The 12861-nt window shown below is 44.3% G+C and overlaps 1 protein-coding gene across 1 annotated transcript; it reads left to right on the forward strand.

The window, feature by feature from the left end:
- Window positions 1-9: 9 nt before the first annotated feature.
- Window positions 10-12614, forward strand: LOC138803123 (endogenous retrovirus group K member 18 Env polyprotein-like). Its single transcript, XM_069986942.1, has 4 exons — window positions 10-31; window positions 5803-5887; window positions 9354-9574; window positions 10661-12614. The coding sequence occupies exons 2-4, from the start codon at window positions 5820-5822 to the stop codon at window positions 10954-10956; spliced, it is 585 nt and encodes a 194-aa protein (XP_069843043.1). The 5' UTR covers window positions 10-31; window positions 5803-5819; the 3' UTR covers window positions 10957-12614.
- The last annotated feature ends 247 nt before the right edge of the window (window positions 12615-12861 follow it).

A 12861-nucleotide genomic window follows, 5' to 3' on the forward strand; every position in this document is an offset into this window, starting at 1 on the left:
ATCTGAGGATTGGGGTTGAAAGCCCAGGCAGGTAAGTCCATAAAACTTATCTCCATTTCATCCCCCAAAGAAAGGAAGTGGTAGAATGCTACCTTTAAGAAAAAAAAATTCTATTTCAACCCCTGGGTTCAAGACCCACACCTGATACATACTCACAAATTCCTAAGGGACTTTTCTGCCTCAGTTGCCTTGGAACCCAGATCTTCAAGTTCTGTCTTTTGTGTAGCTTGAGCTCCAGGTGTAAACCACCAATTCTCTTGGCTTTTGTGCTCATCTTCCACTCTGATTTTTATTTGTGTATTTGTATTTAATTGATTACTTAGTAGTAGTCCTACCCTATGTATCTGGGCCTGGTCACTGTTATTTTGCTTTTTCATTCAAGGCTGTTGCTTTACCACTTGAACCACAGCTCTACTTCTGGCATTTTTGCTGGTTAGTTGGAGATCAGAGCCTCATGGAATTTCCTGCCCAGGTGGGCTTTTAACCACCATCCTGAGATTTCATGCTCCTAACTGGCATTACATGTCAGCCACCAAAAAGTGCCTGGCTCACTCAATTTTAATATTTTTTTGTTTGGTCATGGGGCTTGAACTCTGGGCCTGGGTGCTATCCTCAGCTCTTCAGCTCAAGGCTAGTGCTCTACCACTTGAGCCACAGTGCCACTTCCGGCTTTTTTCTTTTTTGATATAAGGTGCTGAGGAATCAAACCCAGGGCCTCATGCATGCAAGGCAAGAGCTCTACCACTGAGCCACCTTCCCAGCCCTCAATTTTAATATTCTTAATAGGCTCTTACAGTCTTTTTATTCACATGATGATGATGATGATGATGATGATGATGATGATGATGATGATGATGATGATGATGATGATCATGATGATCATGATGTGCTGGTCATAGGTTTGAAATCAGGGCATGGGTGCTGTCCATTATCTTCCAGTTGAGCCTCAGCTCAAGTCCTGGACTTTTCTTTATTCCTTTTTGCTTCTTTCTTGGTGGTTAATTTGAGAGAATTGTCTCATAAAAAATCTTGGCACTACTCAGGAGGTTGAAATCTGAGGATTGTGGTTTCAAGCCAGTCCTGACAAGAAAATCCAAAACACCCTTTTCTTTTTCTTTTTGTTGTTGTTGTTGTAATGACAAAGGTGAGGTGCAGTGGATTTGCAGTTTCATTAACAGGTAAAAAGGATGTTTGTTTTTGAGCAATAGCCTCCCAAAGTACACTGCCTCCTGACTAGGGATGGTCCACTGATGGTTAGAATGACTTGTCTTCCTTCTATGACCCTATTACCCTGGTAACCGATTGTTTACAAAGATGTGATCCTGACTCCTTAGCAACATGAGAAGGGATAATATCATTCCTAGGTTGGGATGAAAACCAAGTGGATCCCCCCATTTGGTGTGCTGCCTCGCTCTGGGGGGCCAGGATGATAGTGCACCCTTCTGTGAAGAAGGAAAATGACTTGAACAATTCTGTACTCTTTGTTCATTTCTGACAGATGAGGGCTGTAGATATATTCATGGACTCATCTAGGGACAAGCAGGGAATTTTCTAGGATCTCCATTGTGTCTAGGAAGGAAGGGCCTCAGGTTTTGCTGCAGAGAGATGCATCCTACAGTGCGGTTGCAGCAGCCCTGGCTTGCTCCAATGCCAGTGATTTCCCAGATCAGCAATATACCTGGACCCAGGAAATGGCACCTTGTGCAGATGAAATAACTCTCAGGACATCTGTCCTGATGACCACGGAAGCCTATGCCAGTGCAAGCGACGGTGACACAATGCTGCTCATGTGGCTAGGAGTATGGAAGTGGCACTGGTGTGGATTAGAGGTGTTGGGTAGCACACGTGGTGGATGCTTTCTGCTCTGCCCACCACATGACTAAAGGCAATGCTGGATTCTCTCTGAATTTAACTGGGGTCTGGGGGACTGTGGATTTTCTGGGATGCCAAAGCCCCCAGGGGGACATAGGTTGAGCTGGACTAGGTGAAAGGGAGTGAAGGAAACCTCCAGAAAAAAGGAAGTCTTGATTCTCTTTAAAAGTTCCTTTAATGCTTAAATTTTAATCAAAATGGGAAATAAATGGAAAAAGTGATTCTAGATCTCAGTTTCCTGAATATGTGTGACACTAGTACCCAGCTCACTCTTTTGTATCTATTGAGTTTATTAGGTTCTAGACACTGTAGCAAGGAAAAAAAGAAAAGCTTTGTTTTGAAGGTCTATGCCTTTGTGTGTGGGGTTGGGGGAGGGTAGAGAATGTATACACATAAATATGTTTAAATATATGATGGAAAAAATATATTGAGTGATGTGCTAGGGAGGAATGCTAGCAATTTGCAGTGATGTATGAGTTCAGAAAAGCCTCATATGGTAAATGACTTAGAAGAGATCAAGGCAACTCATCCAGGCCCCAGAATCAGGTAGATTCATGAGCTCGAAGTATGAGCACCTACACCTGGGCCCCCTCCCATTTCTGGAGTTCCCTCCATACAACTGACCCCTCCCTCTCTCTGCCCAGACCCACCTGGACTCCCATCTACCTCACTTCCTTTTCCCTCAGATCCTCATGCTACCAGGATAGTGATGGAGGTCATGTGCTCCCTCTTGGGGGAAATATGGGTCCTCTAAAAAACCTTGTAATAATCTTTCTCCTTTGCCTTCCTGCTTCTGCATGGTCCCCTTGCATGGATTTTTTCTAATCCTCTTACATTGGTCGCCCCTGTGGGGATGGGCTCCCCAGTGGGTTTGATCCTCCCTCCACTTCGGAAGGAGGTTCAACCAGCTTCCCTGGGACCCATCCTGAGATCCTATATGCCAGTCACCAGAGGATCACAAAGGTAACTTTCTCCTGACTGAGCGCTCTACCAGCCTATCCAACACTGCTAATTAAATCCCACTCCAGGGTAAGTGACCAGTTTATCTGAGGTCTGGGTTTCTGATTCTGATATCTCAGTGGTAAGGCCACCTGGGCCTCTGTGACTTACCGAGCCCCCCTTCCCCTCATCAGAGCCAAACCTTAGCCAAGTGCCAGGGGCCTACCTTGGCCCAAGGAACCCTCCTCCATGGCCCAAGGAATGCAAATGGACAAACATGAAGACATTCTCCACTGGCAAGGCCACCACCCCCTTTAGGAGCCAACCTGTACTGTGGAGAACACTCTAATATAGACCCGTGGAATCAGGTCCCTTACCATGGGTAGGACACTAAATTTCTTTACATTAAGGTCACCTGGGCCTTGGAGGGCTGCTGAGCCCTTCAATCAAATTTTGCCCCAAATTTAAAACTCCACTTCTGTGAGTGCTTGGGCAGATAGCTCTGGCTCTCTCTCTCTCCCTCTCTCCCTCTCTTCCTCTCTCCCTCTCCCTCTCCCTCTTTCCCTCTCCCTTGTAACTGAAGGTAAAAGTATGGATGAGTTTAAGTTTAAACTCCTCCTCTGTGCCTTTGCAGTTTCCCCTCCTCTGCAGTCTCCCCTGTGAGGCCCTCCCCTCTTTTGCGGCCTCCCCCACAAGGCACTCTCACTTCTGTGGCCTCCCCACAATGCACTCTCACTTCTGCGGCCTCCCAGTGAGGTACACCCCTTTTTGCAGCCTCTTCTGTGAGGCCCCCTCCCCTGAAGGACTTCATCTGTGAGGTCCCCACTGCTCTGCGGGACCCCTCCTCTGCCTTTGTAGTGGGGGTGGAAGCTGAAGCCCCAGTTTTGCCAGAAACAATGCATAAAGCATAAAGTGACTCCATTTAGGGTAGCATCTCTTACTCTTTTCCATGGTTTTCCATGGTCAGGACTGACTTTGTCCTGGCCATTGTCTCAACATCCATTCCTGGGATAGCTTGTCCCGGTTGGCATTTACAGTTTGGACTCAAGGCCTGGGCACTGTCCCTGAGTCCTTCTGTTCCAGGCTAATGCTCTACTACTTAGAGTCACAATGCCACTTTCAGCCTTTGGCTGGATAGTCCTGGTTCTGTGCTGATTAGTAGGGAGATGGAGTTTTAGAAGGATTTTTTTTTGTGTGCCCAGGATGGCTTTGAACTTTCTTACAAAAGCTCTTTTTATTTCCAGTTAAAGCAACAAGGAGATCAATGAAATGGAGGTTACCTATAACTTGTTCACAATTGACTAACAATTACTTGTCAGAGATTTTTAAAAGAAAGCCCAGTAGATGCTTTTAACCTGAGACTGATTGGCACTCTATGACCCACTGCCTCTGGGTAGCCTGCTTAAAGTGGCTTATAGACAACATTTAACCTATAACAAATGTACAGGCCTTTTCTTGGGCTACAGCAGCATAGCCTGTTTAACACCCTGGTTTATAAAAGCATTTTCTGTCTGGCAGAGGAATGCCTACCTATGTAGGCCTTTAGACAGATCTCAATAGGAACATAATCTCAGCTCTACAAGCTTTTCAACAGATGAATTTAACCAGCTCAAAAGTTACTGCCAATTAGGACTTTGAGGAGATACAGGGGTTTTGGGATTTACATTCTACAATCTTAGCTTTTATTACCCACTATCACAGATCTCTGGAAAGTTTTGCCCAGTTAGACCAACATGGGTGATAGGCATGTTTACAAACTTATCTTTCTATGACCTTCTGGCTTGATCAATTTTTTGGAGGACCAAGCTCAAGTAACTCAGGACCTGATACCACTTTTGTCATCCAAACATTTGTTTGTAATTGCCTCTGGATGTTTTAACATTGTCAGGGTCCCTGGAGTGCCTTTCTTATGTTGGGATAAATACATCTTTGGCACTTTCCTTGGTCAGTCGCTGGACTTGAACTCAGGGTTTGAGTGCTGTCCCTCAGCTCTCCAGCTCAGGACTAGCACTTGGCCACTTTGAACTCCAAAACAACTCAGCTTTGAGCACTCTGTTGGCAGATTAGAGATGACAATCTCACAGGGACTTTAGTCTGCCTGTGCCTGGACTGGCTTCAAACTGCAGATCAATGAGTTTTTTTTTTTTTTTTTTTTTTTTTTTTACAAACAGTCACTTTTACTCCAATTAAAAGCAACAAAGATGGTCATTGGAAGTAGTTTTTTTTTTTTTTTTTTTTTTTTTGTCGGTCATGGGGCTTGAACTCTGGGCCTGGGCGCTGTCCCTCAGCTCTTCAGCTCAAGGCGAGCGCTCTACCACTTGAGCTACAGAGCCACTTCCGGTTTTCTGGTGGTTTATTGGAGATAGGAGTCTCACGGTCTTTCCTGCCCGGGCTGGCTTTGAACCGTGATCCTCAGATCTCAGCCTCCTGAGTAGCTAGGATTACAGGCGTGAGCCACCAGCGCCCGGCTGGAAGTAGTTTTATAAGCATGGTTTTACTTATTAAATTACATTTGACAAACTTGTCCTATCTTTTACTGTGGGCCTTCCGGCAACTGTTACAAAAAATTTTAGGGGCAAACTAGAATAATCCTATTTCTTTTTACTTTGAAATAAACCTTTAGGAAAATTTTATCTTTTAAACTTGTCTGGGAGGCCAGCCACTCCCCACAACTTCTCAAATTTTTGCAAGGGGGATGTCATTTTAAATCCTTTTTGTAAAGTTATTTTAATTTGCATTTAAATGCATCATTGAAACACTGGGCTGTATATTCTTTGCCTGTAGGCTGTCCTGTGGGCAGTGAATAGAAAGAGTGGCCATATTTTTTTTCTGCAGTCTTTGTTACCTTTAGGAATTTACCTCCAATTGTAAAATAGTATAGAAATCAATTTCTATCCTTTGCTCATACACCCCGTATGGTCTAACTTCTGGCGATGAACATTTACAGAACCAAATATCTAATGTGTCTTGTGTTTTACCCTTAATTAACAGGCTTTTGGTCATGTGAGATGAAGCAAGGCCAGAGTCTGAGAGAGACTGTGGCATCTCCCAACATGTATGGACTGTTGCACCTCCTGTTGGTAACCTGCAATATTTCTACATATACTGGTTAGAGACCTGGTTTACACTGGCTTTTGCAGGCTGGTGCCACTGGTTTAGGCAGCTGTGACTGGGCATAGTCACTCTGGTCCCTTGATCTTAATTGAAGTTGATCGGCACACAGGGGAGAAAACAGAGAATGAAACCCTTAGCTTTAGTTTACTAGCCATGGTCAGTGAACAATAGTTAACTCTTAGCATAAATGGACATAGGAATGACATAATTCACAGCAAACTTAGTTACCAATTTCATTTACTTTGTAAAGGACATTGTCTTTTTTAAGTCCTTTTCCAAGGTCTTTTAAAACTGCCTGTTTTTTCTTTGGCTTAGTCAGGTCACAAAGTTTTAAAGCAATTTAGATTAATTCACAGCTTCCATTGACAAAGATTTTTAGTAGGCAGAGTAACCTTGAAACCATAATCACTTACATATAGTCAAATAAGACACAGACAGACATGTTTGTGCACAGATTATAGAGCGTGCTTAGATTTTAAAATAGACTTTTAAAGTTTTGAAATTTTAGTGGAACTAATTTTCTAATTATGATGGAACCATGTGGTCATTTTAAAATACAAAACTTTGCCAACAAGAAACCTAGTGAACAGGAGGCAATAGGAACATACACTTGGCCTAGCATAATGGCACCACAGGACAGGGGAGGAGGAAGGGGTAGTACTAAGCTGAAGTACCAAGATGCCAATTTGGCACATCCACCACTTGCTCAATGCTAGAGAGAAGATTAATACACTTTTGGTAATATCCAAACTTGTTGGCCTTTATTTCAGGGAGTTTAGACTTAAACTCACCCATTTTCTATCTAATGAGTAGAAACAAGCAATTACTGGTTACATTCTTCCAGGGCTTAACCAAAGCGTTTAGCATATGAAATACTTGTGAAAGAGGTTACAAGCAGGTAATTTTGGCAAGAGGCAAAGTTTAAGGGGAGGGAGAGAGAGAGAGAGAGAGAGAGCTACTTGCTCAAGCACTCTCAGAAGTGGAGTTTTAAATGTGGGGCCAAATTTAATGATGGGGACTCAACAGCCCTCCAAGGCCAGGTGGCCTTAATGTAAAGAAATTTAGTGTCCTTCCCATGGTAAGTGACCTGAAGCCATGTGCCTAGAGTAGAGTGTCCTCTGCAGTGCAGGTTGGCTCCTAAATAGGTGGTGGCCCCACCAGTGGAGACTGTCCTTATGTTGGTCCAAGGTGGGTCCTTGGGCCATGGTAGGCCTCTAGTGGCTAATTCCAGCACTTGGCCAAGTTTTTGGTCAGATGGTGAGGGTGGGGCTCAGTTAGCCCAGAAAGGCTCAGGTGGCCTTACCACTGATATTGGAATCAGAAACCCTGACCTCAGACAAACTTGTCACTTACCCTGGAGTGGGAATTAATTAGTGGGGCTGGATGGGCTGGTAGAGCACTCAGTCAGGAGAAAGTTACCTTGATGGTCCTCTGGTGACTGGAGTGAAGGATCTCAGAATAGGTCCCAGGGCAGCTGTTTGAACTCCCTTCTGAAGTGCAGGGGGAGCAAATGCACTGGGGAACCTATCCCAGTATGGAGCCACCAGTGAAAGAGGATCAGACACATCCATCCTATGGGACCATGCAGAGGCAGGCAGGCAAAGGAGAAAGATTATTACAAGGTTTATTAGAGGAGCCATATTTCCCCCAAGAGGGAGCACATGACCTCCATCATCATCCTGGTAGCAGAAGTATCTGAGAGAAAAGGAAGTGAGGTAGATGGGAGTTCAGGTGGGTCTGGGTGGAGAGAGGGAGAGACCAGTTGTATGGAGGGAACTCCAGAAATGGGAGGGGGCCCAGATGAGGGTGGAGCTGAGGACCAAAGGTGAGCGATCTACAAACTGCAGTTCAAAGCCAGTCCAGGCAGAGAAAGATTATCATCTCTAACTAGCCAGCAGAGTGCCAAAAAAGCGGGCAGAGTTGCTTTGGAGTCCGAAGTGGCAAAGTGCAATCCTTGCACTGGAGAGCTGAAAAACAGCACTCAGGCACTAAGTTCAAGTCCAGTGACCAAGGGAAATGTCAAGGTTGCGTTTACCCTAACATAGAAAGAGGCACTCCTGGGACTTTGGCAATAATGTTTGGCTCTTCTAAAATTGATCAGAGCTGGAGGTCATGGCAAGCTACTTTATAAGCATGCATAACTGGGCAAGAACTTGTCAACCATTTGTAATAGTTGGCTGTAAAAGGCTGAGGTTGTGAATTGTGGGGAATAGCTTAAATCCAAACTGCTCTGTATGTGCTTAAAACCCTAATTGGCAGTAAATTCTGGGCTGACACTAAACAAATAAATTTGTTTAAGAATAAAATATGAAATTGTTAGGACCAGATCAAAAGTAAAGAGATAGGGTATTAATCAGAACAAGGAAGGAGAAAATTCAAATTTAACTGAGACAAATAAGTCCCAGGTAAGCAGAGAAACATTGGTATAAACACCAAAATAAAACAAAATTGTGGTCTGATAATTACTAAAAAGATCATTTATATCAGGATTTAGACCAAATGTTAAATTTTCAAAGATAAGGGCTTAAGTAGAGAGTTAAGCACCAGGAGCTACACTAAACATCTGTATTCCAAAGGATGGCCTGCCTGTCCCACCTAGGCTATTTGAGGAGCTAAACAATGCTTTCGCCCATTTGGGGAGGTAATGTTTTCCTAGGATTTCAAGGTAAGACTTGTCCCACCTCCAGGCCTTGAAGCTGGGTGCAATGCCCCCATCTCCAGCCTAGATACCAGGATGTCTACAGGCAGTTGTGTGGACTCAACCACCCTATTTGCCTTGATGCAATTTGTAATCACTAACTGTTAGGTCTGCTTTTATAACTTGTTTGTCAATTACAAAACTGCCACTGAACACCTACAAGTGGAACTTCTTATGGAGCTTACCTTTAAACATCCTAGACTATTTAAATCTTTTACAAACCAAAGTACTAAACAGGCTATGCTGCTATAGCCGCCCCCCAAAGGGTCCATACAGTTATGAAAAGTTAAAAAATTATGCCTAAACTCTAGTTTGGAATAAAATGTAATTAGTAAAAAGTTGTCACCTTGACAAACTACCCCACACCATATTCTAAAAGCCAGTGTACAATCAGAAAAATATTAGGGGAGTTTACTAAAGTTAGTCCCTAGGTAAAACTTCTTTAATGAACCTGTGTAGACTAATGCCAACTGTTTACACACCCATAAAACATTTAAGCTTCAATTATTAAAAAAACAAAAAAGGGGAATCCCCAAGGGAACTTTTGCCTTAACCTTATTTACTCTAAATTTTTAAAATTTCACTCAAAGTGATCCTTTCACTAAAGCTGAAAAGCATTTTATCCCTCTAGCACCACCTCACTATCTATTCCCATATGGTTTAAAAAATTTAATCAATGAAGAATAAGACTAATGCCCCATAAGTGAAAATAGCGTTTCTATCATTCCAGATGGATCTACTGGCAACATCTGGGTCCCTTTTTGACTCATCCGACCTCCAGAGAAGCAAAAACAACACAACACAACCCTGAGGAAGAACATCTAGTACGCAGATTTGCAGACCTAAGGTTGAAGTCTGGAGGAAGCCATCATCCTTATCTTAAGAAAACCAGCTTGACCCCAGCAACATGGGGTCAGAATAAGGTGTTGACACAAGACCGAAGCCACCCTGGTCAGTACAAAAACCCCTAGAATACCTGAATATCTGTTTTGGCCATGATTGCACTGCTTGTGAATACTTCTGCAGTGAGTAGTGAACATGCATATTGGGCCTATGTCACTCACCGACCATTGTTAAAATTAGTGGATTAGCTAGACCAAGGTCCGGTGGCGTATACAAATGACAGCATGTATTTTCCTCCACCATGGGATCATGCAGACCCTACTCATCCAGGTGAGGAAGGCATACCTTATATTATTTCCTTAGGATTTGAGTCTTTACCACTGTGTTTAGGGACATCACCTTGCTTACCAACCAGAAGACAGGTATGGGCATACATCTTGCCTGATGATAAAATCAACAATCATATGGGGCTATTCAGCACAATTTCCTTAAATTTTATTGGTAAGGATCATTCTTATACAAATAAGACTGGGCGACCACCTAACCTAGTATGCCAGGACATTAATTATTGAATTTTGTTTATGTTTCTATTCAGTGGTCTCAGTGTCAAAACCCTAGAGGAAAGATTATACAGCATAATGATAACATCTCATTTATAGATTGAGGTCCTCATGGATGTTTCATTGCCAATTATTCTGAAAAGCATGTTGGTGATTGGTATACTAATAATTCTTCTGATGGTGACGTCTATACAATGGAGTTATAAATCATGTAGAACCCATTGGCTTGCTCACCTGACATGATGGAGGCCTTGTGCCTCGTAGGCCACATATAAACTTCAGGGGACACTTAGGGCCTGAGCAGTGGCATTTATAAAACTTGCCACCCAATTTTATACAACTCAGAATTGGATTGGTCACTTTACTAGGGCCCATGAGGCAAATTATACATTTTACAGGAACCATTCTTTTACTGTACAGGGTTGTATTAAACTTTCCTATGTCCTAGCCCACAGGGACAGTGTCAATCAATGAGAACCCACGCAGCCTGGACTCTTTACATGCTTAAATCATACTATTTCTTTTAATATGCCTTCTCAGTCTCTCCTGATATTAAGATCTCGCTTAGGGGTCTGGGTGCCTGTTAACCTCACCCGACCTTGGCAGGAGAGCCCCACTGTTGGTTTGTTGACAGGAGTCTTCCAGCAACTGCTGAAGAGAACTAGGAGATTCCTGGGTCTGAGTGTAGCTGTGATCCTTGAAATGACTGCTATCACCATGACTGCTGCGACTGCCGGAGTGGCCCTGCATTCCTCCATCCAAACCAAGGACTTTGTAGAGAAGTGGCTGGACTGTCACCAGCTATGGACTCATCAGCACAATATTAAACAGGACATTGATTCCCGTCTGAACACCCTGCAACACACGGTGCAGTGGATGGGAGACCAGATAATTGATCTGCAGAAACAGCTAACCTTCAAGTGTGATTAGAGCTCAATAAACTGTGCATCACTCCTACTTGATTCAACACTTCTAACATTACTTGGCAGGGACTTCACTACCACCTGCCAGTCTTGCAAGGAAATTTGACTTGGGACATCCACTAGTTACAGCAGGAAGTCATTGAGACTTTCTTGGCACAACTCCCTGGGGTGGGATATGAAGGTCTGGCTGAGGGAATTGCATCTGTGCTAAACCAATTGGACCCTCGAACCTGGTGGCACAGTTTTACCCATAGTGTTTCTACAGGATTGATTGCATTATGTCTTGTCAAGATATTGCTGTCTACATTCCAAAATAGTTTCTGCAAATCCCTTCTGCAAAGGATCTCTTGCTTACGGTTGTACTTAAAAAACAAAAAAGGGGGGAGATGTCAGAGGCATCAACCGGCATAACCCCATCTGTTGCTGTTTCCACAACGGGATCTGGGAACACGATGTGTGGTATAGGCAAGAAGGGACTACACCATGTGGGTATAGACAAAATTTATTGGAACATCACATGCTTATATACAGCACACAAGCAGGAGAAGTAAATCTTCAGTCAGGGGCAGAGAGTTAAACAGTTTTATGGGAGCACAGACAATGAGAGTTTAAACAGAAAAAGCTAATCCTTGTCAACAAATGTGGAGCAGTTCCACTAAACAAGGTTGTAAAAGTAGGTAAAGCACAGGTGATTTACACATGGGGGGGGGGTCTCCAGGCATTGTTCTACGTGGTTAAGTAGATGAAGCACGAATGGTACTTTGAGCAAACCATTACCTGAGTCTTGCACCGGGGCAGAACCTTTGCCCAGCATGGAGGAAAGGGTGTCCCTTCCTCCCCGAGAAGAATTGGTAGTGGTCCTGTGGCTCAGGTGGTAGGGCACTTGCTTTCAGCTGAAGAGCTGAGGGACAGCGTCCAGGCCCAGAGTTCAAGCCCCACAACCAACAAAAATAAATAAATTGGAAGGAAGGGATGCATGTCTGTATCCACCCTCAGGGCACACAGGTGCTCAAATGGGGTTTTGCAGGCCTATGCCTCCAACACCCATATGAACCCCTCTCCTTCTGCTCCCACTCCAGCTCCCAGATCTTAGGCAGATTGGGTGGAAGGGGGCTGTGTCAGTCCTGGAGTTTTTCTCCACCTCTGGCTGTGCCTGAGCAGCTGCAGGAGCCCTGGCCCATGCTGCACGAGGCAGCAACAACTGCTGCAGTCGCTGCTGCAAGTTTGGCCATTTGGCTCCACTCCTGCCTGGTTGCCCTGACACTGGAGGAGTCTCGCTGGCTCCTTTGCTGTTTCACACTGCACCTCCAGCCTAGGGATGAGCCCAGGAAGCTCGGCGCTGGAGCCTTTGAGGCCTGAGGTCAGCCACTGGAGGGATTTGGAGGGGCTGCCCTGCCTGCAGGGTCTGGCCTGAGGAGCCTGTGCCCCAGTCATGGCTGCTTGCTGCTCAGAAGAAGCGGCGGTGGAGCTGGCCTGTAGCCGGCTTGCTTGCTCCCTCCGAGGCTCTTACAGTTGTGTTACTGGCAGAACAATATCCCAACTGCTCTAGTACTATTTTATTGTATTTTAAAAATAAAAGACTTCATGGGCCCCATAAGTGCTTTATGAAATATGACTGGCAGCCGCTATTTAAATAAATGTGAGAATTCAGGAGTTTTTCTTTTATCTTCCTAAGTGATTTTTTTTGTCTGTCTTGGGACTTGAACTCTTGGCCGGGGTACTGCTGTCCCTTAGCTCTTCAGCTAAAGGCTAGCACTCTACCACTTGAGCCACAGGACCACTTAGGTTTTCTGGTGGTTTATTGGAGATAAGAGTCTCATGGTCTTTCCTGCACTGGTTGGATTTGAATCTCGATCCTCAGATCTCAGCTTCCTGAGTGGCTAGGATTACAGGCAGGAGCCACTTGTGCCCA

This window comes from Dipodomys merriami, unplaced genomic scaffold (assembly GCF_024711535.1).
Source record: "Dipodomys merriami isolate MVZ:Mamm:240054 unplaced genomic scaffold, mDipMer1.0.p SCAF_3340, whole genome shotgun sequence".
Lineage (NCBI taxonomy): Eukaryota > Metazoa > Chordata > Mammalia > Rodentia > Heteromyidae > Dipodomys > Dipodomys merriami.